The sequence below is a fragment of the Podarcis gaigeae genome (assembly GCF_964106915.1).
Source record: "Podarcis gaigeae genome assembly, chromosome: 3".
Classification (NCBI taxonomy): Eukaryota; Metazoa; Chordata; class Lepidosauria; order Squamata; family Lacertidae; genus Podarcis; species Podarcis gaigeae.
Window position 1 is genome coordinate 44,535,066 of NC_139680.1, and position 26,022 is coordinate 44,561,087.

The 26,022-nt window shown below is 38.4% G+C and overlaps 1 protein-coding gene across 5 annotated transcripts in view; it reads right to left on the bottom strand.

Annotated features, from left to right (window-relative positions):
• Positions 1–26,022, bottom strand: part of EPHA7 (EPH receptor A7) — a 168,125-nt gene that overhangs the window by 94,367 nt on the left and 47,736 nt on the right. For all 5 annotated transcript variants that reach the window (XR_014561906.1, XR_014561907.1, XM_083730127.1 and 2 more), the window contains exons 4-5: positions 11,972–12,127; positions 10,747–11,082 (exon numbers count right to left, since the gene is read on the bottom strand). Coding sequence is in view for 3 of the 5 variants with exons in the window: in XM_083730127.1 (XP_083586253.1) it covers positions 10,747–11,082; positions 11,972–12,127 (492 nt within the window). In the remaining 2 variants the exon portion in view is untranslated. The remainder of the gene's footprint in view (positions 1–10,746; positions 11,083–11,971; positions 12,128–26,022) is intronic.

The window sequence follows — 26,022 nt, forward strand, 5'->3', positions numbered from 1 at the left end:
TCAGCTAGAACTGTTCTGTTTGTCTTTCCAGTGTGTGCAACCACAGTCAGCTACACTGTTATTTCTAACAGCTTCCAAGCCATTGTTATATCCTCTAGCACCAAACATTGCAATGTGAAAAGTAAGCAATGCTTAGTTGCAAGTACAACAAATCTCCCGAAGGGTTTGTTTACGCAAAGCAAAATACTGACAAATGTTGTTCTATTTACAGAGCATGACTTTGCCAAAGTTAACTGCTTCAAAATCCTATTTATTCCAATGGAATACATTTAAAATTATTCCATTGGAGTTATTGGGATTTGAAAGTGCTTAACTTTGTTTGAATTATAGCTTGGATTATTTACAAAAATAATGTATCATCATTTAAAAGGAAATGCATTGTTGTTATTTTGAATGAGATAGACCTCCAGTGTCCAATAGAGATTATATCACAGAAATTACAAGATGCCATGCCATGGTTTATCTTCACGTGCTTAAGAATGGGGTGTGAAAACTCGTCCACTTGACCTTGTGCATTATTGTATGATAAATTGAGGAGGATCAATAGTAAGGGAGTCAGTGTTCCATGCAAACAATCCAAATTTTGTGACTATGATAAATTATGCAAATTAAACAACCGCCTGCAAGCTACGTTTTAGCATGACATGAACAAACCCAAGCTCCTCTTGGCTCATGAATTCCCCTCTCCTCTTGTACCGCCAAGATGAACAGTTTGAAAGCTTTCACTTTCACTTCTGGTCAACCATGGTTTGTCATGTCATCTGGATTGACAAAACTGTAGTTAAAGCTGACTATAGTTAATTTTGGAGAAACCAACATTTGAAATGATTTCAAAGTGTGGCTTATGAAGTTGGCTTGTTTAAAGCTCACCACAATGAATGTCAGCCACAGTTCTAGTTAACTTTTGTACCTTTTACTTCCTGTAACACTGGTAGGTTAACTAATGAGCTCTAAGAGGAATAGAACAAAGCACTGAGCATATGACAAATCTGTATTTAGGAGATGAACTGAGAAGAAGTAGTGACACTTAGGAAATTTTTGCATACCTAGTTACCCGACAGCAACATCCAAATGAGCCAATATGTCTCAGTAAATGGCAAACATTGACTAAAAAGCAGTCGCAGTCCACCCCACCCCAAACCACGATGATTAGAAACCATCGTTTTTAAAATACAACAACTAAAATAAAATTCTGAATTCCCAAGTTATAGATTAAAACCTATGGTCATGCTTACTTCACTAGTTAAGTGTCATTTATATTTTAAAGGTTTAATGGGTGTGTGTCAATGTAGAAAGCAAGAAATAAGCTTTTTTTCATGGAGCTGAAAGCGGGCTAAAAGTCATTTTCCCTTCATAGTGTGTCTAGCTACCCCCACCTCATGCCAACAGTACAATGCCACTTTTGTTTAGAAAATACAGCAATCTAGCTTGTTGCATCTTAAGATGTTAAAATGATAGTTGCTATAGCCACTTGAATGGCTAGGCTTCTTATTTTTCACCTGATCTATGTTTCATGCAAACAAGACAGCCATTGTATCTAGATTTTATTCAGGCATAAAACCAATTACTAAATCCTGTCAGATACTTGACATATTAATCTGGGGCAGGGGGCAATTAAATTTATTTGGGCTACACCAGTGTAAAACAGTCAATGAATCATTTTTATAAAATGGTTACAGAATACACTCAAAGAACATTGTACTTCAGAGCAGAAATACTTTAAACTTGGTCCTAATATTTTTAAATGTCTAAATGGTTAATAGCATGAGAAAAATAGAATGGTTGTGGTCAAGTAATTATACAGCAATGACATTATTTGCATGTGAAACTTAAGATATTTACATCCAATGTAGAGACAAATAAACTGCCCTTCACCTTTGAAGGACATCAGCTTAATATGTGTAAATTCAGAAGTTGAAGGGAAAGAACAGCACTGAATCATAATCTGAAATAACATTTTAATAAATTGTTATTTTGTTGTTATATTTAAAATTGTTGCTTAGTAACCTGAAAGCCTGCCCTACTATTAGCTGAGCTTTGTTAGTTACAGAACAAGTATAAGATTATGCAGGATGCAGAGAAAGTAGCCACTAAAGAGATTTCCCTGCTACCCCATCCTCAGGGATAAATCAATGAGGCTGGATGAAGACTTGAGACAGACAAATGGAAGTACTTTTCCACACACCACATAATTATACTGTTGAATTCACTACCACAAGATAGCGGTGCCCACTAACTTGGCTAGCTTCAAAAGAAGATGCAGTCATATGACTGTGATCTACTCTCCACTGCTGGAGGTAATATGCCCCCGAGTATGAGGTGCAGGGGTTTTAAGTGGAAATCGTGCTGTTGTACTCAGGTCCTGCTTGCGAGATTCTCATAAGTCACATTGAGAACAAGATACTGGACTAGATGTGCCCTTGGACTGATCCAGCAGGGCACTTTGGATGTGAAAAGACCACTTGTGACTCCTGCAAGAGCTGGTTTCTCCTTCTCTGTCTGGCTCATTTCCACCTGGCAGGGAAGAAGGGAGGTAACTTGACATTGTTGCTGGGGTCAACATTTAGTTATGGATAGTTATGGATATGATGTACAGCTTTTTTGTGCTATTTGGATGGTGCTTCTGTGAGTTGCTTAATCTTTTGCCTGGACTATTTGTTCAAATATTGTGTTTTGTCATTGTTCGTGAATTATCTTGAAATGTATCTTATTTCTGATGTTGCTATGAGTGGCTCCAAGCATTGTTTCCCATGGAAAAGCAGTATACAAATAAACTTATGGTTATTATGTACACTCCACTTCAGAGGTACAGTCATCTGTTCAGTGGTTGCGTATACCGTATGCAGCAAAAGCAGAGACTGTGACACCTCGCTGCTGGATGTAAGTTCCCCTCTACCTACAGTGTTTGCAGACATGTGGTGATGTCAACCATTGCCCTTGTTATATCACTATGACCAATCATGAATATGCATATTAAGAGCTCAGCTTGATCAGGCCAAAGGCTTATGAATCTAGGATTCTGTTCTTATAAGTAGCCAGACAGACACTTATGAGAATCCTAAGTCCAGCTTGTTGGTTTTTGGTTGCCAACCAACCAATTGCCAGTTTCCTGTCATTGGGTATTTAAGAACACTGAGTATACAAAACTAGCCTAAATTTTTAGAAGCAAGGTGCGACGTTTCTCTTGGGTGGGCTTAAAGTAACAAATAAATAATATTTATAATTTGTGCTCCTGGCTGCAGTCTTTCAAATTTTGGAGAGAAGATTCCTAATAAATGAGCAATATTGGTGTGACCTTTTGCTGAAACCCTTGCATGTTACATCCCAATTTCAACTTTAATTATATCACAACACAAAATAATATCATGAAGCCTCAGCCCTGCTGTGTCAATTATCTTGTTACATACACCTCCTCCATATTATTCCAATATGACAAATAATTTGATCTTAATCATCTGCCACCTGCCCGCCAATTCCCAGCTGATTTGGCATCTCTTTTCCCTTTTTGACATTTTTTCTCCTCAGGGGTAAGACAGAACAAAAGAGGATTAATGAGTTGTACATATTCTATGGCCCCTCCCACTTCTTTTCTCAATTAAGTTGATGTTATCTTTACATAATGATTTGCATTTTGTGAATGCAGCCTCTAAGAGTGAATGCACTAAAACAAAAACCTGAAAGAATATTTTTTTGGGGGGGCAGGGGACAACTTTGTTGCATGGTGAGTGCCAGGTTATTGAATGTGTCCACCTAATGTGATGGAACAGCAGCAAGTGCATAGATCACAAGCATTCTCACATCTATACTATATTATGGCAAAGGTAAAGGTAAAGGGATCCCTAACCGTTAGATCCAGCCGCAGATGACTCTGGGGTTGCGGTGCTCATCTCGCTTTACTGGCTGAGGGAGCTGGCATACAGCTTCTGGGTCATGTGGGCAGCATGACCAAGATGCTTCTGGCGAACCAGAGCAGTGTACAGAAACACGTTTACCTTCCTGCCAGAGCAGTACCTATTTATCTACTTGCACTTTGACATGCTTTCAAACTGTTAGGTTGGCAGAAGCAGGGACCAAGCAATAGGAGCTCACCCCGTCATGGGGATTCGAACCTTTGACCTTCTGATCGGCAAGCCCTAGGCTTTGTGGTTTAGACCACAGAACCACCTTATTCCTATACACACACAAATCTGACTACATAAAATAACCATTTTTGCATGAAGCACAGAACAATCATAGCCACAAATAAGAACTGCATGAATTCCAGTTTACACAGCTATAAAGAAGGTTAAACATTTTCTTTGCTCCATAGTAAACTTTTTTTTCTTCAAATAAAGAAACAGAAGCAAGACTCTTTCTGTTGTGTTCCAAGCCTTTTTTATACTCAATTATAGTTATCAATCATTTTCCTAAAATATTTCCTGTTCTCTGAACTGTAGAGGCTACCAATTATATGACAAAACTGTTTTGTGTTACACAATAAAACAGTTTTTATTCTTTGGGTCTTAATAATGTTTTTTAAAGGGGAAAAAATCTTGTATTTTTTTAAAGAAAAATAATCAGTGATAGAATGCATTTATATAACAAAATGCTTAGTGGAAATGCTCAGTATTTGATAATACAGGTGGGGAAAATGGGGGGGGGATAAAAAAAACGATTATAATTTTCTAAGGGTCTGTACACAAAAAAAGGTTGTTCTCACAAACACTGGGCTGAGCGAAAATCTTTAAAAACCCTAATTCATGAGAACAAATGAGTGGCAAAGAATGAACAATTGCCATCCATTCTTCATTCACACAGTTTAAAGAATGGCTTGCCTTTCCTACAGACCACCTTGGCCATGGGCAGAATGGAAGATGCAAAATGCAGACAAACAACAGCTCTTCCGCTGAGACCACCCTTGCTCACCTGTGGCTGTGAACAAGCTGTCATACTATTCCTGTAAAGAACAATTGAAGTACATTTCTCCTCCCTCCCCCCACCCCGCCCCCCAAAAATATTCTGGCTTGTTAAGGGTTGCTGGGAATTATAACACTGTTTACTCTGTAAACAAAATTCTTTTATAGGGGAAGATGTGCTTCAAATCTGCTTTAAAAGTATAGCATTTTGCCCAGATTTTATCTTGTGGAACAAGACCCAAGAAGAAATATGGTAGGTAACTTGCATATTGTGTGCTATTGTGGTAGGATATGTCTGCAGTTTTGCAGTATAGGAAGCCTAGGTTATTTCGCCTCTCCCACCAAGCCCTACATTGTTACTTCTATCTACTTCCTGTAATGTCTGAAAAGAAAGTTTCCTGTGGCACAATAATTAAGCTAAACAAGTAGGAAAATAAAATAAATTCCCAACACCCATCAAATCTAATCCTTATTTAATATACCATGCTGTCTCTAGATATCAAGGTACATGCCAAGGAGCTGCTGCATAATGCAGTCCTTTTGATTAGCTTAATTTGTTGAGAACTCAAATACTTTTCACCATATGGCAGTCTAAGGCATTGACAGCATGGATTTATATAAGCCATTGAATGCTGCCCATCTATTCGCCAACCATTTAATTAAAGTGGTGACAATTTACAGAGAAAGAAAAAAAGGACTCAATTCAGTCATCAAGCTACACCATGTTTCAGTAAGCTCAACTATGGCTTAATGTGATGTTTCAATTGACAAACTATGGTTTGTGACCACTATCAAACCAGAATGAGCTGGAGGGGGGAGGGAAGCATAGTTGAAAAGCTCAAGTTTCTTCTATCTCTGGTATAGCATGATATCTGAATAAAAACACAATGGTTGCAATTGTGACTAGAGAACCTGGATCTAGACACCGGAATTCTCAGCAAATAGAAAATGAAAGCAGATAAGCAGCTCTAAACTACACTGTAAGCGCTAACGTTTGAGTTATGTTCAGTGCAAATGATGACTACACAACAAAATGTGTCATCTGTTACTGCAATCCTATTCACACTTGCCTGGAGTATGCATCACTGAACATAGCGGGACTTCTTTCTGAGTAACAGTGCATAGGATTGTGCTGTTGATGCCATCTCCATATTAATAATTTCAACTCAAAAATAAATATCCAGGCTTTCTTGGATTAAGCAAATTATTTGGATACGTTCCAATGATCAGTAGCCTTTGTCATCTTGATGGAGGACGTATCTCAGGAACTAACTATACAGAGGGAGTATATCCCTGTTGGTTAAGCATTTGTTAGACCTCTCAGTGACAGGGTTTGATTACGGCAATGTGCTGGTCTGGAAGCGGCAGCTAGTTCTGAACACAGTAGCTGGCTTGCTTGTGGGGGCAAACTACAGGCAGCACATAACACCCTGCTTATTGGATTTTCACTGGTTACTGATCTGCTACTGGCCCAAATTCAATATGTTCATATAAACATACGAGGAACTATAAAACTCAGGATTATGCTATATGAGAGAGCACCAAATCCCTTACACACCCAGTGAATTGTTGTAGTCTATGGGAGAGTTTCTCAGAGCTTGGCTTTTAGTGTGGCTGCCCCTGCTATGTGGAACAGCGTTCCTATGAAGATACAACAGCAGCCCACCAACCACACTTCCCAGAAACAATCTAAGATATTTTTGTTCTGGCAGGATTTCTCAGTTGGATAAATGGGTCTTACCATGAATGTCTACTTTTTTAAAGATTTTAGTCTTGCTTTAAATGTATTTGCTGTATTTGTGGTTTTGGTTGTTTTTAATTATTAAAAATTAAATTAAATTATTTATTTAATTATTTAATTATATTTAATTATTAATTATTATATTTAATTATTTAATAAAATTTAATTACTAAATATTATATTTAATTATTTAATTATTTAATTATTAAAAATTAATTATTATGTGTAAATCACCTTGAGGCAGTCGTTCAGAATCTGATTAATAAATTGATAATGACAATAATAATAATTTGATACCATCAACTTCTGGGGCTTTTAACCCCAGAATAGATCTGCATGAAGTCACTGGTGCAGGGCATCCAGTGTTTTGGGATTGAGCCACATCATTATGTCAATGATACCCAGCTCTGTCTTTTTCAGTTGACACCAAGAGGGCTGTTGGACTACTGAACTGTAACTTAGAATCTGTGATGGGTTGGGTGGGCCTAACAAGCTGAGGCTTAACAGACAAGGAAGAGGTGCTGCTTGTCAGACATCCTAATCTGGGACTGGAGGTACAGTCTGATCAGGTTCACAATGTGGGGGTTTCTTTTAGACCCAGCATTGCTCCAAGAAGGTTCCATGGCTGTTGCGGCCAGGTCCAACTTTGCCCAGCTTGGGGGAGGACAGATGTGCCTCTTCCTGGAAAAAGAGGATCTGTACATAGTGAGCTATCCCTTAATCACATTCCACTTAAAAATGTACACTGCAACGGCCTGAAGAATGTTTGGAAATTGAAGCTTGTGCAAAATGTCATGGCCAATTTGCTTTGTTCTGCGTGCTTTGCTGACACTACTGTATTGCACCAGTCTTGTACAAATTGCACTGGTTCTTACCTATAAAGCTTTAAGCACTATAGAGCCAGGGTATTTGAAAAGCTGTGTCTTCCTTTATGAACCTGCCCGTAGTTTAAGAAAGTTTCTGCTGTATATCCTCACCAAAGGAGGTAACATGGATGGAAACATGGGACAAGGCCTTTTCTTTAGTGGAATGAACACCCTTCCTGCGAACATCAAACTTGCTTCCTCTTTATTTAGCTGTAGCGGGTAAGTGAAACCCTTTTTCCCCATTCTGCAAGGCTTTTGCCCCATTTTAAATGTGATTAATCACACTTTCTGTTTTAAAATGTGTTTTCTCCTCTTGTTCTTAATTGGTTTGTTATGATACTGTTTTAGAGGTCTTATGTTAAAGTTTTTCAATTATAAGTCATTTCGGATGCCCTTTTGGGACCAACAGGCAACTTAAGAATAATTTTATAAAAGTGAATATTGAGATATTGGACAATTTGTAGCGCTCTGTAGAAACTTTAATTACAAGAAGGAGATTTAGAAAGCATATCATAACCAATTTCTTTCTTTTATGTGAAATCATTTTCTTACCAACAAAAATCATCACTTCTTTTCTGTAGATCAAGGCTTATTCATAATCCTTGGAAAAGGAATTGGAGCATTAAATGCTCTACACATTTTAGAAGATTTATAAACTTAGAGGCTAGCATTAGCCACAGCCATACTGGTGGAAGAATGGAAAAGAAAAAAGCCGTTTGAAGCTGATCTTTAGCAGTTTTGTTTGCCAAGACACTAGTGGGTTCTTTCACATCACAGATGTGGCTGAGCCTGGCAGTTCCATAAGGAAAGGGCTTTTGCAAATATACACAACTATTCTGGGTCCTGCATTTGATTCTGTGAAAGTCATTAAACAAATTAATACTTGAAGCTTAGCCTTCTTTTTTTACACAATAACACTACTCTCTGAAGCATGTTAATGGATTAAAATATGTGTAAGCTGTTGTTGAATAACAACAATAATATTTTTTTCCTGTCTTTTCAGCAGGTAAAGGCATACACTAAGTTTAATGGAACTTGCTCCTAGGTAACTATGTAAATTCACAGTAAGATAGGGGAGTTTGAACCTTTCATGTTTCCTTCTGAAAGCTGTACTTTTCCATGCTTTGTGCCTCACTCAGCAATTGCTCCTTGGTCCAGCAAATCCACAGACTATCTAGCTGCACCTCTGGAGTAAATAATGCTATGAGGATTACATTCCCCATGGAAGTCAGAAGATGTCATAGCAGAATAGGACAGCAACATGCTTTAGACACCCCTAAGGTACTGCAATGCACAGATAGTTCTGCTCTGAGCCCGTCAGAGCTCTCCTCTCCATACCAACAAACTGAGAAATCTTGTTCTGGGAAACAGGAAAAGCACTGCAAGGAGCTGTCGGAACCTCCCACCTCCCACAATCCAAATCTATAAACTTCAGGCATGATACATGCTGCTCCTCATTGGATGGATGATGCCCTGATATTAAAAAGAAAAACAAGGAAAAGCATACTTAAAACTATTTATAAAATTATTCTAGTTGAAATTGAAGAAAATGACCAAGAACCCTAGGAGGTGTCTGGAAGAGGAGGCATGAAAAATTAGTATCTCCAAATTGTTGACAATTCCATGAAATAAGATTACTGCTGCCATGTGAATTGTCCCTTTACAAAATACTGTCCTGTGCTCTTAAATGAGAAAAATAACATAAATATAATGAATACATGGATGGAAAATGTTTTTTAGCATAATAAATATTTTCACTAAAATATTTTAACTAAAATATTCATTGCAATTATCTATAGAATGTGATATAAAAATATAAAAAGTATTGAAAACACAGACAAAATCCATGTCCTATTCATGTGTCCTTAGGGTGGAGAGGCCCAGATGTGTCTACATCTGGATCACTTAATACTTACAATATCTGGCATGCTGAAAGTCACATGCACCTGAGCAAGGGGTGAGGAAGAAAAGGGATGGAACGAAGAGAGCCCAGGAGAGCCCAATGCGGATACTTGTCCTGCTCATGCAGTAGGAAGTATACTGGGCCTGTTGTACATTTCCCTTAGCAATGAGTATTCAAGAAGCAACTTCTAGACATTCACTAATTTCCCTGCTCCAGAGTTATTTATCTGAACCCCAGAATATTGAAAATACTTTTTTTTTTTTGCTTAAAACTCAGCTGGCCTGTTGCCGTTAGCCTACCCCTATTTCTACCATCAACACAAGGCAAAATGCAGCACAGACCTGCTAGAACATCATTTTTATCAACAAGCAATTCATCATTTTACATTCCTGAATAGGAGACTTCCTATTTCAACATGCAAAGATCACTAAAACACATTTTGCCCCTTGGGTGATATGCTAGTTTGATTTTATTTTTCCTGACATTTCACCTGTCAGATTATCATAAATATAAGAAACAAAGAATAATTGTCACATTCTCACTGGATCTCATCATCAAATATCTGGAAGTATTAAGCTGGAAGGATAATCTTGGGGGAAGGATGTGAATACCGAAGACATTATCCTTAACTCAGATTCCGGTAGAGGATTTAAACTGTTTCAGAATGAAATATAAACAGGTTGGAACTTCCCTTTTAAAAGTTTGAAAATACTAGGGTATTGCTACAAAGAAGCCAGTGCACACACAGAAACCCATTTTATCAATACAAATGATTTTTTATGTTTCTTATTGCATTAAGAACATATAGAGTAGTAATTTAAATTTATTAGGCACTAACAAACCAACATGCTGAGCCAACAAACCACTTGCTGAATAAAATTTAAACATATCCTTAATGCATTCATTGAAATCAATGGGTCTGAAAGTGCTTGACTTCCTACCTTGTAACGTAAACAGCTAACAGCTGGATCCTACGCAAGGTAGCACACAGCAACAAATGTCAAGATCAGGCAAGAGAGTCAGTTCTGGCACAACAGAGGAGGTCTTGTCTTTGACTGGCATTACAATCCAGTCTTACTCCTTGCAACAGGGTAGTGGTTAGCACCGACAATCCTGTGGCACTCTGCAAGTAGGCCACAAATAACCCCATGTGCTCCATCCTTCAAGCCACATGTGCCACTAGAATCAAAACAATGTTAAACTAGCAAAAAAAGGGGGTGGGCCTTGTAGGAGCTTACTACAGGCATGCACAATATGTGCCTCGCTTTAGCTGCCGACAAATATAGTGTGCAACAACTTCTGCTGCATGCGCTTAAAAAATCCTAGAGTTTGTTTACTTACCTGCTTGACCAGTGGTAACAGTAACAGCTGCAAAAAGCCTCTGGGAGCGGCTTAAATCAGAAACGCCATTGACAGCTTCAACTTCAAAAGTGTAGTTAGCGTGAGCTAACAGGTCCAAGACGGTGACATAGTTGTCTGCTAATCCAGTTTGCTGGGGCATATATCCAACATTGCTCCCACAGGGAACACATTCGCCCTGCTCCCAGCTGCACCTCTTGCACAATACCCTGTAGGTCACGTCGTTTCTTCCTCCGTTATCAGCAGGAGGGCTCCACTCCAAACTCACAGTAGTTTGGTTAATATTGAAAATAAGGTTCTGTGGTGCAGAGGGAGGTCCTTTATTGAAACAAAACACACAAAAACAAATGGGAGGGAGGAGTTAAAACAGAAACCAGCAGGGGGGAATTTAGCTCATGTTTTAATTACCTAGGCAAAAGCTTGCCAGAACATAAACTTTTCATTATATTTACTACAAGCTACCAAAAAGCCTGCTTGAACTCACTTGACAAGAAGCTTTATTTATTTTCCATTAAGGAAACAGGATAGCCGTTCTCTGTGTATTTACTACACCTAGCTTTAGCAGCTTTTCTTCTGCGCAATTAAAGGGATAAGTTAATGCACCTCTGAAGCTGACTCATACAAAATGCCTCCAGTTGAATTCTTGTGTCCTTTTAAAATGCATTAAACAGAATACATTTAGATCCTCTTTACCCGGTTTTGATGCAATTTACAGCTTTTTTTGGGTGGTTTTGTCTTTGGGCAAACTGCACAAATTCATTCCTTGAATCACCAGTAAGTCTACTTGCAGGTGGAATGCCAAGCCAGATCCCATTACATTTCAACCAGACTCCTTATCTACACAGGTTCCTTTTCATTTCACATGTCACTCATTTGGCGCAGTAACATATTAGGCTTATATGACAATGCAAATATATGTAGGAGAACCATATTTTCATCCTTGTCACAATATTACATATATTTGCATAGTGTGTTCTCTGGGTTATGTTGGGAGCAACAGGGAAATTAGATTTATGTAGTTCCTACTCTGTTTACTTTGCCCACTTTGCTGCTCAGCCAGAACTTTCAGTTTCAAACACTTCTAACTCGGATAGACTAAAGGCCAATACTGTGTACCAGAGAGAAAGAGAGAGCACATCTTAACAAATAGATGCGCCTGGGGCTGGCAAGATAACATTCTTTGTGATTATCTACATGAATAACTCACTTGTGCATGCAACATATGGTGGATCAGTAGGTGCTCTGTAATAGCTGTCCTCACAATCACATCGCGAAGATCCTTCCCTGTCTGAGAAACTGTGCATAGGACAGCGGGAGCACTGCAGATCTTGTGAAGATGACTTGTAGAATCCACGGCCACAGGCTAAAAGATAATGAAACAAACAGATACCATTTAAAAAAAACACACACACGTGCGTTTTAAAGGGATATATGGCTTCAGGCATGTGAAAACGTACTGTGTTAAAATGTTCTCAAAATGCACTTTTACTCCTCTTTCGTATTGTGAAAAGGTCCCACACTTCACTCCCAGCAAAAGGTAGTGGTTAAAAGCATAAATGGTTTCTAACATCAGCTGAACTTACACACTACAGCTTTCATTAGAAAAACCTATCCCCTCTCAGCTACATAATAATTCCAGTTTCCATAAGGACTACCAAAATAAGGCCTTTCTGCAGTTAGGAAAAAATGTATCAAACTATTATGTATAATCATAAAATAATAGAATTGCAAGGGATGCCAAGGATCATCGAGTCCAACCCCTTGGAATGCAGGAATCTTTTGCCTAATGATCAACAGTACCATATCCTTCCCTCAGTACATCTGTTGGGGACAGGACTGGACTTTTAGAGTACACTTTTTAGAGTACACTGCTGCTGTAATAGGGAGCATCTTGTGTCAGTATGGAAGGAATCACCCTTCATTTCTCCCAATCAGATAGTTATAATTGTCCCCATCATATTACGCTCATGTTACATACGATCATTGTTTTTGTGTTGTGAGTTTTTTCCTGGTTTAGAGGCTCTACCTAAACCACAGCTAACTGAACCATAGTTATTTTTGCAGTTAACTGAAGTAAAGGTCAACCATGCTGTCTCAAAAATAGCACTAAACCTATATATATATTTGATTCACTTTTAGCCAAATCTATCAAAACAGCCAAATGACAAAACTATTGTTTTCTGCCGTAGCCGAGCTTATTAGGCTATGAGGAAAGTGCATAAGAAATGCACTGACTGTTCCAGCCCAAAGCCCCTTGTGTGGTCTCTCAATTAGTGTCTCGGTTAGTTCTATATAGAAGGCTATGCAGTGACATTTATAAAATATTCTTCAACAGCACGTACTACATAAATGCAATGAAACAATTATTTTTAGAGACGTAAATCTAGTAAAAAATAAAAGCAAAACATCAACAATGTCAGCCATTCTTTTGCATATATAAATATGCAAATTTCCAGTCGTGTGTGTGTGTGTGTGTGTGTGTGTGTGTAAAATGTTATATATTGAAACATATTTATAACAGCCTTTCACACATAGTTGAAAGTTAATACAACAGATTTTCAATTTAAACATCAAACTTACAAAGAAATAAAATGCTGCTAATAATCTAGGGCAGGATTATATCACAACAACTCACTGGAAGTAAGCACCACAAAAGCGTGGAAACATAAATACATTTTTCAATAAGTGCTGAAATGCCACTAATGCTAGAACTTGCCTAAGCTCAGAGGGCAGGTGATTCCTTAGAGAAGGCACCACCATAGAAAATGTCCTCTCCCTAGCTGCTGTTAAAAAACATCCATAGGTTGCAGCACAACCAAGAGGGCTTCAACAGGCAATCACAGTGATGGAGCAGGGTTGTAAGTGAGCAGGTAAGTTGTTTATAACTTTATAGGTCAAAACCAATAAATACGTATGCAAGCAGCTTTATAGACACACATGCCTTCATCTCATACGGAGTCCTTTTTCAGCATTGGCTGTCCACAATGTAGTGAATATCAGTGTTTATAGTAATTTATGTCCGTCCATCGTTGTCCCCCCACCCCAACCCATGGAACTGACTGGTACAGAGGACCACAAATATAGTAAGCTTATACCACAAATTGTACAGGATGTGCTGCCCATACTCTCTACCTGCCCATACTTTCTCCATGGTACTTTTGAGAAGGAGCAGAAAACCAATTGGGAACTTACCCTCTTCACCTTTAACAGAAAATCCACTTCTCACTGAAGCCTGCAAATTTTATGATCATTTAAGTTGTTAAATCAATTGTAAAACAAACGCAGGCAATGCTATAAAAGCATATAAAAGTGCATCTGGGAGCAAATAATTTATGTAAGCCCAGCAAACTGCAAGTGAATCACAGAAAAAGCATGTCTAAAATAATGAGATAGGAGATCTGAACCGGCATGAATTCAAATTTGTGTTGCTGAACACAAATAGTAATGCAATCAAACTAACATTTTGTATTTATTCAGTGTCACGGATACTGAAAGTTGTCAGTCACAGACAAACATGGCTCCAAAATGGAAGTCATAGAATAGTGGCTGTGGTGCATACACGAGATCAGCTGTAACAATCACAGGCGTTTTCTAGGAACCTGTTTCACAATAATATCCTGTAAGTCAATGGATACCACTGTGGGTATTCCCTGGGTATGATTACTACTTCCTCTCCCTCTGTTCCACCTGCCCCAAAGTCCTACCTCGGTCAAATGCGTACACATACGTGTGTTCAGAAATCACAGCCAAAGGGAAGAGACACTTGTATTCTAAATATTTGTGGTGGTATATCACTTTTTACTACTTGTTTAACAAAAGGTTTCTTCTACTGCAGTGATTTGCCCTAAAATTAAGCAACAATATATAAATTTAATGCAGCAGTCGCCAATCTTTTTGGGCCGAGGGGCACATTTGGAATTTTGAAAAGAAGCTGAGAGCACCAGTCAGAAAATGGCGAGTGCTAGAGGTGCATCCTAACACTAAATGGCTACTACCTCCAAAAAGAGGCCGAAAAAGAGAAGAGATGGGAAGCTAAAATGGTTCAAACATGAAAAGATCTATTCATTTTGGTGTTTGTTTGTTGTTGTTGTTGTTGTCGTTGCAAAAAAAAAAATAAATGAAAAAAGTATTGGTTGTTGCTGGTGTGTTGCTGTAGATTAGAATTAGAATTAGAAAATACAGAAGCTGTGGAAGTTAATTTAACTTAACCTTTGGAGTGTGTGCCCCGCTCCCAGTTAGAACTAGTTCCGGTGCCAACATACAGTCGCCATAGAGCAGGCGCAGGCATAGACAAACTCGGCCCTCCAGATGTTTTGGGACAACAATTCCCATCATCCCTGAGCACTGGTCCTGTTCGCTAGGGGTGATGGGAGTTGTAGTCCCAAAACATCTGGAAGGCCGAGTTTGCCTGTGCCTGCCATAGAGAGTCATAGAGCATTTTGTAGGGGACCTCATGTCACCTCCTATAACATCACCAACAAACAGCTGACTTTGCTTGAAGACTTCCAGAAAGGAACAGCCAAATGTAATTGGTTCCATTGTCGAACTGCTCTTAAAATTAATAAGCACCTTCCCTGAAATCTACCCTTCTGTAGCTGAAATCCATTAGAACTTTCCCTGACCTCTGGGGAAGTAGAGAACAAATCTTTGCCATTTGCTGTGTGACAAAGATGGAGCCAAAGATACAGAGATGGAGTTATATATTTGTGTCACCTAAACAGAAGCCATTTCTTGAATCTGAAAAGGAGAGTCTTTTGTCACATTGTACAAGACTACGGTAGAGTAAACAATCTTTCCCCTTCTCTCTTTTTTTGTGGGCAGAAATGCAACTTTGATTTGAGTGGCAATAACCTAGAGTGCCCATGGTTTAAAAAGAACCGTGCACTGTTATTAGCACATTGCACATTTTGCATCCAGGATCCCAGACTGGATCAGCAATCTCTGAAATGCACTGGGCAGCCATCTCAAGGGAACCCTATGTAAATAGCTCCCTTGGCCCTTTCAAGTGGCAAGTTTGGTCATTTTAATCTGCTTTAGAATGCAGCATGTGAAAACACTCTGGGGTTAGATTAGCAAAGGTAAAAATGTCATTTAGACACCTATTGTATATTCAGTGTCTCTGGTGATCTTTCTAATGCCTCTGAGAATGTGTCCCTTAGGACCAGTGAGGCTGTGATTATTGAACTGTTTGCTTTGCAAAGAAAAATCTCATGTAAAATCAGAACTGAGTAGCACAACAAAATTTCATGGAAGGCTTGTAACACAAGTCACATTCACAAATGAAATCACTGTGGACTCAAGTAGCTATCACTTGCTTTGAAAAGAGGCAGACACAGAAGGTTTAAGCTTATTTCTGTGTTGTAATCCTCTTCCAGAGCATAAATATTATTTTGGCAAGGAATGGGGGCTGTCCCTTTACCATGGAATATATCCCAAGTAAAAGGAATACTGCTTAGAAAATGTGCACCCATCTAAATCCAATCTCTCTAACACAGAGAAAAGACACTTTACAGCAGCAAAGTGACGCCTATTGCCCATGTTTGACATAAGGAAAGATAACTGGGTAACATACAAAAAGCAAATGATGGCATTCAACTAAGTTCTACTCAGAGCAGTCATATTGATATTAATGGACCTAGCTTAGTCAGGTTCAGGGCTTTTTTTCATGGGTAACTCACTAGAACTCAGTTCCAGCACCTTTCAGGTAGGTGCCACTGTCATTCTAAGAGAAAGGAGGCAGCATTCATGGTGACCTCTTTTTCTAGAAAAATAGCACTGGTCAGGTTCATTAATTTTAGTAGGTCTACTGTGAATGAAACTTAGTTGAGTGCCATCACACAACTCCCCCCTCCTATAAACAAATGCAATTCTAAGAATATAAGAAAAGTTCTGATGGATCAGGCGAAACACCCATCTAGTCCAGTATCCTAATCTCACAATGACCAAAAACATGCCTATGAGAAGCTCGCAAACAGGACCTATGCAACAGTTCTCTCCCCACGTATTTAGGGTATGAGGAACTCAATTACACTTCACTGTTTCCTTGCTGGCAGAGCAGCGGAGACAAAAGAAGAGCTACAACAGAAGGCATGTAGACTGAGATATATTTCTAGACAGATCTGAGGAAATGTAGATATTAATATGGCCAACTAGGCAGTTTTGTAGTCTCAATGCATAGATGAGATGATGGCGATATTGGAATGAAGGCTGGGATTTGTTTGGCACTGGGGAACATTCTGGGACAAGCCAGGCTTGTACAGAAGGGAAGGGATCCATGTGAGCTGGGAACAGACCAGGGTGCAGAGCAGCTTTTGTGAACTGATTTTGAGGTGAAAGCCAACAGGAGCTGGTGAGGGTCCAGATTGGGTCAGATCAACCTCCTGGAGTGAAGATGGAAAAAACTAATGGAAATGGAAACGGTGGAGGCATAGAGGTAGGCATTGTGCATACTGGGGCACAGGACAGCAATTCAGAGATACCAAATAATCACTGGCCAAAATGCAAGTGGCAAAGAGAGAAACTGTATGGAAGTGTTTACATGCTAATACTAAAGGTTTCTGAGCCAATATGGGCAAATTGGGAGTGCTTGGACTTAGAAGAAAGCGCTGATATAGTGGGTATAAGAGAAACCTTGTGGAATGGAGAGAACCAGTAGGACAAGGTTCGCTCTGAATAGAAAATCTATGGGGTCCAAGCAATTCTATCTTGCCGAATCAGTGCCTTGTTGCTTCTGAATACCTATTGCTGGAAGCCGCAGGAAAGGAACATGTTGTTGCACTCAGGCCATGCTTGAGAGTTTCCCACAAGCCTGTGGGACCAAATGGGCCATTGGTTCAATCCAGCAGGCTCTTCCCATATTCTTAGTATTTCAGTTTGAACTTACCTTTCTTTTTATTTATTCTAGTTATTTATCAGTCACTTTTCAAGGCATCTAGAAAAGAGTAATATTGAAATTAATATAAAGTATTTGGCGGGGGGGAGGAAGGTAGGAAGTGCTGCTCAGAGCAGGATAAATTCTGATACCATATTCTGATACCAGTTGCTCACAATCAGATTATTAAACTGAGCAAAGAGGAAATTTACTTGCTATTAAAGTTAGGACTTTGGTTTATTTTTCTTCCCTCTGTTAAACAGCGAATAAATCTTTGTTTTGTTTCAATATAAGAGCAAACTGTATATTGTTAAGTGAATTTTACTTGGATTTTTCTTTCTTGTTTGTCTGCCTGTCCCTATATATTTTCCATTTTCATTTTTTTAAAAGTGGTTGGGTTTATTCAGAAGTTTCATTACTGAAGTTATACAGCTGCTAAAAGATTAGTAATAAAATAAAAATAAGACAGTTCTGTAACAAGAAACCTATGAGCCTCTGCCTTTCTAAAAGAGCTACATAAACCTAGGTCAGGATACATTGCCGCTATGTCCTTGGTTTTTTTAATGTAGATTTGGGAGGGTCTGAGTTCTTTTATTCCTATCACTGCAACTTTTAGATATTTATGTCATATTAATGTTCTGCAATTCAGAATTGAAAATGCAGTTTGCCAAAACAGGAATCTTACTGCTAATGTTGTGACCTCTTCTTGGAAGGACAGATCCAGAATCTTCATTTTAATCCTATTGACAGTGTCTCAGTGGGAATAATTACAATAGCCTCAAATCCAGACCTCCTGTCATTGATATATAACCATTTTCTAATACTGAAAATGAGCAGCATATGAGGTGGATGGAAACAACATGGTGCAATGAATAAAGATTTGTGAGTATTCTGATGCAGTAATCCAGTGCAATTATTTTGCAACCCATGACACAGGAGAACCCAGGAATGCAAATTTTTGATTAGACATTGAATACACGGTTCCAGGATATATGCTTCTTTTCAAAAGCATATTGTGGGAGTTCACAGCTTTAACTATTACATTAGGTATATTTTGATTTTAGTGATGCTATTGATGGGTTTTTTTACAGTAAGTTTTTAAATATCTGCTTTTACACATTTTAATTATATTCTGCTGCCTTAAGCTTTCTTTTTGATAAAGGCAGTAAATAAAGAAGTATCATTTTACACTAGCAAAGACATTTTAAGAACCAATACATATTCAAAATATGTCTGCAATGAAGGAAGTAACTGAAATCAAAGCATCTAATATAACAAATCAGCATTTAATAGAGGGGGAAAGGTGACAGGAAAGGGAGATTTTATTATCATAGACCACTTTTTCCATTATAGTTCTCAGTCATCATGACCATGTTAAACAGTATTTTTTTTTAATAGTCAAAGATGTCATCTGTTATGTTTTTCATGGCACCTAATACATTCTTGTGATATATATATATATATATATATATATTTGCTTTCGTAGATTTTCACGGGTACAGGAATGCAGGTTTTGGAAGACACCCGAGGACACCAAAACCTGCATATATATATATATATATATATGCTTTCGTACACGAAGCCAAGCCAAAGCACAACTAAGTGCAATACAGCCATCTTCTCAGGAAAACTCTTCACAAAGTTCAAGAGGTCAAGACACAAAGACTTTAGCAACTAATCCACACCTAATGACCCACCTAAGTGGTACTCAGGATATCACTCAAGAAATCACTCAAGGTATCTCTCAAGTAATTAAGGAACAAAAGAAGAAAAGGCACACTAGCCTGGGAACTTCCTCTCTGCCCAGAACATTGGAGGCTAGACACCACACCCCCTCTACAGTATTTATAGGAACTCAAACATTGAGATCCCGCTCTGTTCCAGTAACAAGAAGCCGAAAGCACCAGCCTGAAGATGACGAGTGAGACCTCGTCGAAACGTCGCCTAGACACCCCAACTTTTACACGGGAAGACACCCGAGGACACCAAAACCTGCATATATATATATATATATATATATATATATATATATATATATATATATGCTGTTGCATTTTATTTGTCTCACACTATGCAGTGATAAATGCCTAGCTTTAAAATATGTTTACTTTATCTTGCAAATGTTTCTTTTAAACAGCAATAGTGTCTAAAGTCTATGTGTGCTTCCATCAAAGAATTACATTGTATGGTTAGCCAAAGTAAACAGGAGACTTTTAATGGCTCCTCAGCAATAGTGTGAATGACATCTCCAAATAAGACTGTCCTCTAGCTGCATACCATCACCAGCTCAATGTTTGCTGTTGCTTGTCAAGAATCTCTCAGACTCGTTATTCACCTCCACCCAATAATACCCTGGCTGTCATACGTATTTCTAACATCTTTCAAGATTTGCTCACTGTCTATTGTTCTCACAAAAGAGAAGTGCCCAAACTTGGAAAGGCATTTTCATTTTCATTTTTTAAAAGCTGAACCTGGTAAATATATTGGTTTAATATTGCAGAGTACGTCCATTTTTCAAGAAAATATTCTATTTTACTGAATATTGCTTTTTTGTCCAGTCATACATCAAATAGTGCATATACTAATACGTAAATCAAAGCACCAAGCAGTGACAAATTCAGCATATACCAGTCTCCCCGCCGCAAAAAAATGATTATGCTTGGTTCATATAACAATGGCTCAAAATCTCTGCACTAAAATAAGGTTCAGCTCACATGTAACTGAAACAGTCAAACCATTGTTTGCATACCACCACTCCTCTGTCTGCACACTCTGATTTTGTCCTTGGCTTGCAGTTATGTTCTGTCTTCACTATCCACAAGCTGTAATCAATAATAAATCTTGGCTTAACGAGAAGTCAAGGTTTGGATGACCTGCGAAACCAAGCCTTGGTCTATGACAGTAGGAAAGAGTGACTGTGACACGTTCTTGCTAAGCCATAGTTTGGCTTACTTTGACATGCAAACCAGGCTACAATATCCAACTCAAACTATGGCTTTCACAAACCAGAGTTTACCTCCAAACTCGAACTGGAAATTCACTAAACAGTGAGACCAAAGCTCAGTCCCAGGGGCTAAACTGAGATATAGGTGTTACATCCAAACTAAGTATATAAAAGACAAGTATTGCATGTTACTATGTTATCGCATGATAACATTTTAATTATGATGCAACAATTGCAACCGAGTGAATCAGTCCCAAAAATGGCCTGTTCAGATATAAACTGCTGAATAAAGAAAGCAATAAGGTAAGGTGGTGTTTCAAGAGGCTTTGTCACAGTGCATTTGAATTAGTTTTTTAATTTAATTTTTCTCTAGTAAGCCTTAATGGCAAGCCAGCAAGAAATAAATCTGGAGGGCTTATGCATAATAATAAACAGAAGCAGACATGTCTATAGGCTTTCCAATTGAAATGTAATTAAAATAATTTAATATCAGATTCGTGTTTTCTTTGGGTAGTGACTTGCTCTAAGTGTTCCAGCAAGATTTTATTCAAAAGGGGAGGGGAGGCGGGGGACATAAACCTGAGTTTGACAATAAAACAGTACTCAAAGGACAATCAGATAAGAGAAAGACCGTTATACTGCCATCAAAAATTTAAGGGTTTCTGTAGCTACCCAGGATGCCTAGATGTGCATCACAAGCTTCAGCTGCAGTCTTCCTGTGCTGAAAGTTAAGTAGGTACATATGTTTGTGTAAGTTTCAAGACCTAGAGATAGAGAATTTACACGAAACAATTTGATTCACAGGCACTTTTTTTTTTAAAAAAAAACTTCATTAAAATGAAATTTAAAACAACTTCCCCTTACATCAGGATTTTCTAATCAATGCTCATAGTCCTTTTCAACTTGCCCAACAGAACATTCTCCCCTCTTATCCCCCCAAAACACTGTTCTGGGGATTCTCCCACTCCCCGACACAAAGCTGGGGGACGAGGAGAGTGGGAGAAGCCATGAGCGTAGCCAATGGGGGGCAGGGAGGAAGCTCCCCCCCCAATTGAGTAAAACAATAGAAATACTTAACTAATGGACCAATCACATTGGTTCTGCCCCCCTAACCAAAGTCTTGACCCCTAACAAAGTCGTGAGCCCCCTAAAAAAAATCCTGGCTACGCCCATGGGAGAGCTCTATTGTGCTAGCGGAAGTCAGGCTTCCACTAGGGGAGCTAATTTGCTGGAACCTGCCTGATAACTCCAGAAAAATAGGGTTTTTCATCCATTTCTTATGTGTATAATTCTTGTATTTCAATTGCTTAACATGCCACAAAAAAGAAGTGTATCTTTTGATGTAATTGTAATGTTTAGCTTTTTTTGTAGCTTTGTTAACAGTGTTTTATAGATTGCAGTTGCTTTGCTGATCTGTTAATTATTCTATATGATTTCACCTGCATTTGTGACGTTTCCTTATGTTCTATCATGTTATTGTTATTTGGGGTTTGTAAGCCATTTTGGGATTCATTGTAATGAAAAGAGACATAGAAATATAATAAATCAAATCAACACAACGGCTACATCTTCCTACTAAATTTTTAAACTGAAAACAGAGAAACAATAAAAAAATAAGGTGAACTCATAATGCAATTTAACAAGAAATACAATTGTGCATGGATTGGGAGGTGGCAGCGTGGTGTGGTTTATATATATTAGTCTTTGTTTAAAAGAAATTTGGAAATGAAATAACTTAGCATGGAAATGGCTGGAACGTGGCTAAATAAACCAAGAAGAGAAGGAGGTTCTGTATAGTTGTAGTAAGAGAAATTTTGATAGCTGTGTGACAGGTTTATTTTCTGGAAGTTTTTCCTAGGAGGGGTTATTCCCAGAAACTCATAACTCTGCAGTTCGGAGTAGTATTGCAGGAGCCACTGCACTGTGAAATGAAGCTGTCTCTGCTAATTGCACACCCTGATCATCAAAACTGTATCTCAGCTGATAGTGTATCAAATCTGCCTGGCTGAACTTGAGGATTTGGCAATGTCACTTCCCACTAAGTGTAATGCAGAAAGGGGGGCAGAGTAACGCACCCATCTGAAATGATAAAGAACACACAGAGGAAAAACAGATGACAGATTGTGGAGACAGAATAATCACAGATGGAGACCAGGTGGAAGAGGTCAAGTAAGATTTTCAAATTTCGTTTATTTTCATTCTTAAAACTATGCCCTGGTGTGTAAATGTTCAACAAGGATCTGATAAGAAAATGTATTTGTAAATGTGTCTGAACAAGCAAAATGTATTATACTCAAGTGGGTTTTAGCCACAAATAGCAAAGAAATAATGTGCAGGGATAGGGAACGTATATAAATAAATACAGTCCAAATCCATAGCCTTTGGAATTGTTTAAAGACTAAAGCAAATGCAAAGTCATGGAGCTGAACAACTGGAATGGGGGAGGGAATCCTGACAACATGATAGAAGCAATTGCCTTTATTAAAGTCACAGTAAAAGAAAAATAAATTATAGTATAGTTGGCTGCATATCTGCTTTTGTTTTTCCAAGTCTAAATGGTTTCTGGATAATAAGGCCTTCCACTTATAGCTGTCTTTTTAAATGCCCTCTTATTGTACAGAACTATCTTATGCAGATTTACTCAGAGGCATGTGTCGCTGTGCACAATGACATTTACTCCCTAGTACATGATATGCTTAGAATTGCAACCAACCATACCTTGAGCCCTCTGATCTCTCGCTCAACCAGCAAAAATAAGACACCTATCCATGTGATGCTGACAAAAAAGCTCCACATATACTATGCAAATAATTACAAGTTTAATGTCTCATTCACCTCCCCCTCTTTTCCTCTGCTCCTATTTTTCTTTTTCTATGTTATGCAAGACCTGTGCTCCTTTATGTTCCTTCCCTTATAGTCACTTTTAACCATTTGTCCTTGTTTATATCCTTTTAAACTTTGTATGGTAAAATACCTTTTAATTAATAGTTTTTATCCCTTACCTTATGTGTTCAGTTTATCCGTATGTTTTATCTTATGCTGGTTTGATACTGATACTGATCCTATGTTATCTCCCCACTTCTCTTTCCCTCTTCAACCCCACATTGCCTAGAACAAAAAATGTCTCTGACTGTAATTGACTTGTATGAAGGATTATACTACTTAAAAACATCGAGACACTGAATGTACTTTTGTTACTTATAGAAAATCTTTCAATAAAAACATTTAAAAAAAAGAATTACAACCATGTTTATTATCACATTTCATGCTATCATAAATATGACATAGAGTTCAGGATACACTGGATGTTCCATTTTATACTCCTAGTTATTCCCATAAAATAAACTAGGCTGGAAGATGTTGACTTGTGTGCTTCATAATTTGGAGGGATTTGAACCTGCATTTCCTGGATTCAGTTCCAATAGACTAGTCACAATACTGGCTTTCCTATTTGGAGATTTCATTTAACGACTTGAATAAATTTTGAACTTGTTAGTGGAAGGCTTGGGAGCAGGGGAAGAGTACATTGCAAAGAATGTAACACAGAATGTAACACTGGTTCTTCTCACTAACAATCATTGGCTCTGCAAACTACATCTGATTGAAGCTGTAGTACAACTAAATCTGGATTGCCATGGATTTCTCCATGAAAAGAATCTACAGTATTCATGGACTCCAACAGCATGCACAACAGCCTCCAAAACCTAAAACAGCTACTCACCAGCTACAACACGCCATATACAAACACAAGCACCACACCCTGTAGCAGACCCAGATGACAACTCCAGCAACACTATTACAGGACCTAATAATGCCATCCACAACACCAGGGGATTATTCACCTGTTCATCTTCTAATGTGATATATGTCATCATCAGCCATCAATGTCCATAGGACAACAGGCACGCCTCTATGCAAAAGAACAAATGGACACAAATAAATAGACATCCAAAATGGCATATTCAAAAACCAGTAGCAGAACACTTCAGCCTCTCAGGACGCTTGGTAGATTACCTTAAAGTGGCCATGACTGAACAAAAGAACTTCAAAAAGGAGACTGCAACATGAAACCACTGAATTACAATTCAACAATTGTCAACTGTCTTAACTACTTTATTAATTACTTCAAAGGCATAAAGTGTTTCCCCAAGTTATACACATATTTGGGGGAGTGGGGTTGTAAACAGTGAAGTAAGAGGGAAATGAAATACTGAAGCTTAGAGACAGTGATAATTATGTAAATATCCACAAACCAATATAAATACCTGTAATTCGGGACAGGACTTCATCAGTGCTATTTTTCTAGAAAAAGATATGCTGGAACTCACCATCAATGCCTCCTTTGTTCTCTTATAATGGCAATGGTGCCCACCTTAGAGGTGCCGGAACTGTGTTCCGGCTGAAAAAACACCCCTGTACTCCATGCTCTTGACGTGGACTGTACTCTATGAAAAATTATGCCTATATAAGTCCTCAAGGCACCATAAAAGCCTGTTATCTGTACCAAAGGATGGTTGGTACAAACCGGTGGTACAAACCAGTGATATGTTCAACATGAAACACTATTAGTAATAACCTGAAATCTAGCATAACACATATAAACAACACTGATTTAAAAGGGATGTGCTGACAAAACACAATGAGTGAAAAGACTGAAGTACATGCTTCAAACATTGAGATTAGTAACAGCTGCACTAATATATGTTGAAATTGAACCTTCCTGCACAGCTGCAAACATCTATTCTTTACCAAGGCTCACCTGCAGCCACTAAGACTAGGCTAGAGCAGAGAGGGGATGCTGGTGTATCCTGAGCAGGTTTCTTAAGGGCTGGCAAAGCAGTCTCAAATTCCCCAGAGAACTTGTTACCATTTAAAAAGTTTCTGGAGATTCCACTAGCTAACAAGTGGAGCTGAAGTTCATGGTTAGTTTGCACCATACCTTGCATGATTAAAGGTTCTGTACCACTTTGCTTAACAATGTGTATCAAAGATACTCTGGTGCTGTTACCTTCTATATCTGAATTCTTCTGTATCTCAAACATTGTTACATCACATAACCACTTCACTGAGACTGACTCACACTCATCCCAACTCAATTGTAGGTCAGCAGATAATTCACAGACACTGAGTCTCTCTAAAAGCAACTTTTACACAGAAGAGACGAGCTCTTATTGAACAGGAATATTTCACAGAAGCAAGACCTGAGGAACAACTACACAGAAAACTAGCCCAAGGCTAATCAGACACTTGCAAGATTATCTGTGTGGGCTCTGGTGGAAATGCACCTCAGAAATGTAGTATTTGTGCAAATGTGCCCAATTAAGTCTAGCTCAGATTTCTACCTTGGTTTTACTACATTGGGAAGGTCAAACTTCAGAGAAGTCTGGGGCTGGACAATAAATCCAAGTTAAAGGTTTTACAGTGATCTGCCCCATTTCTTCCA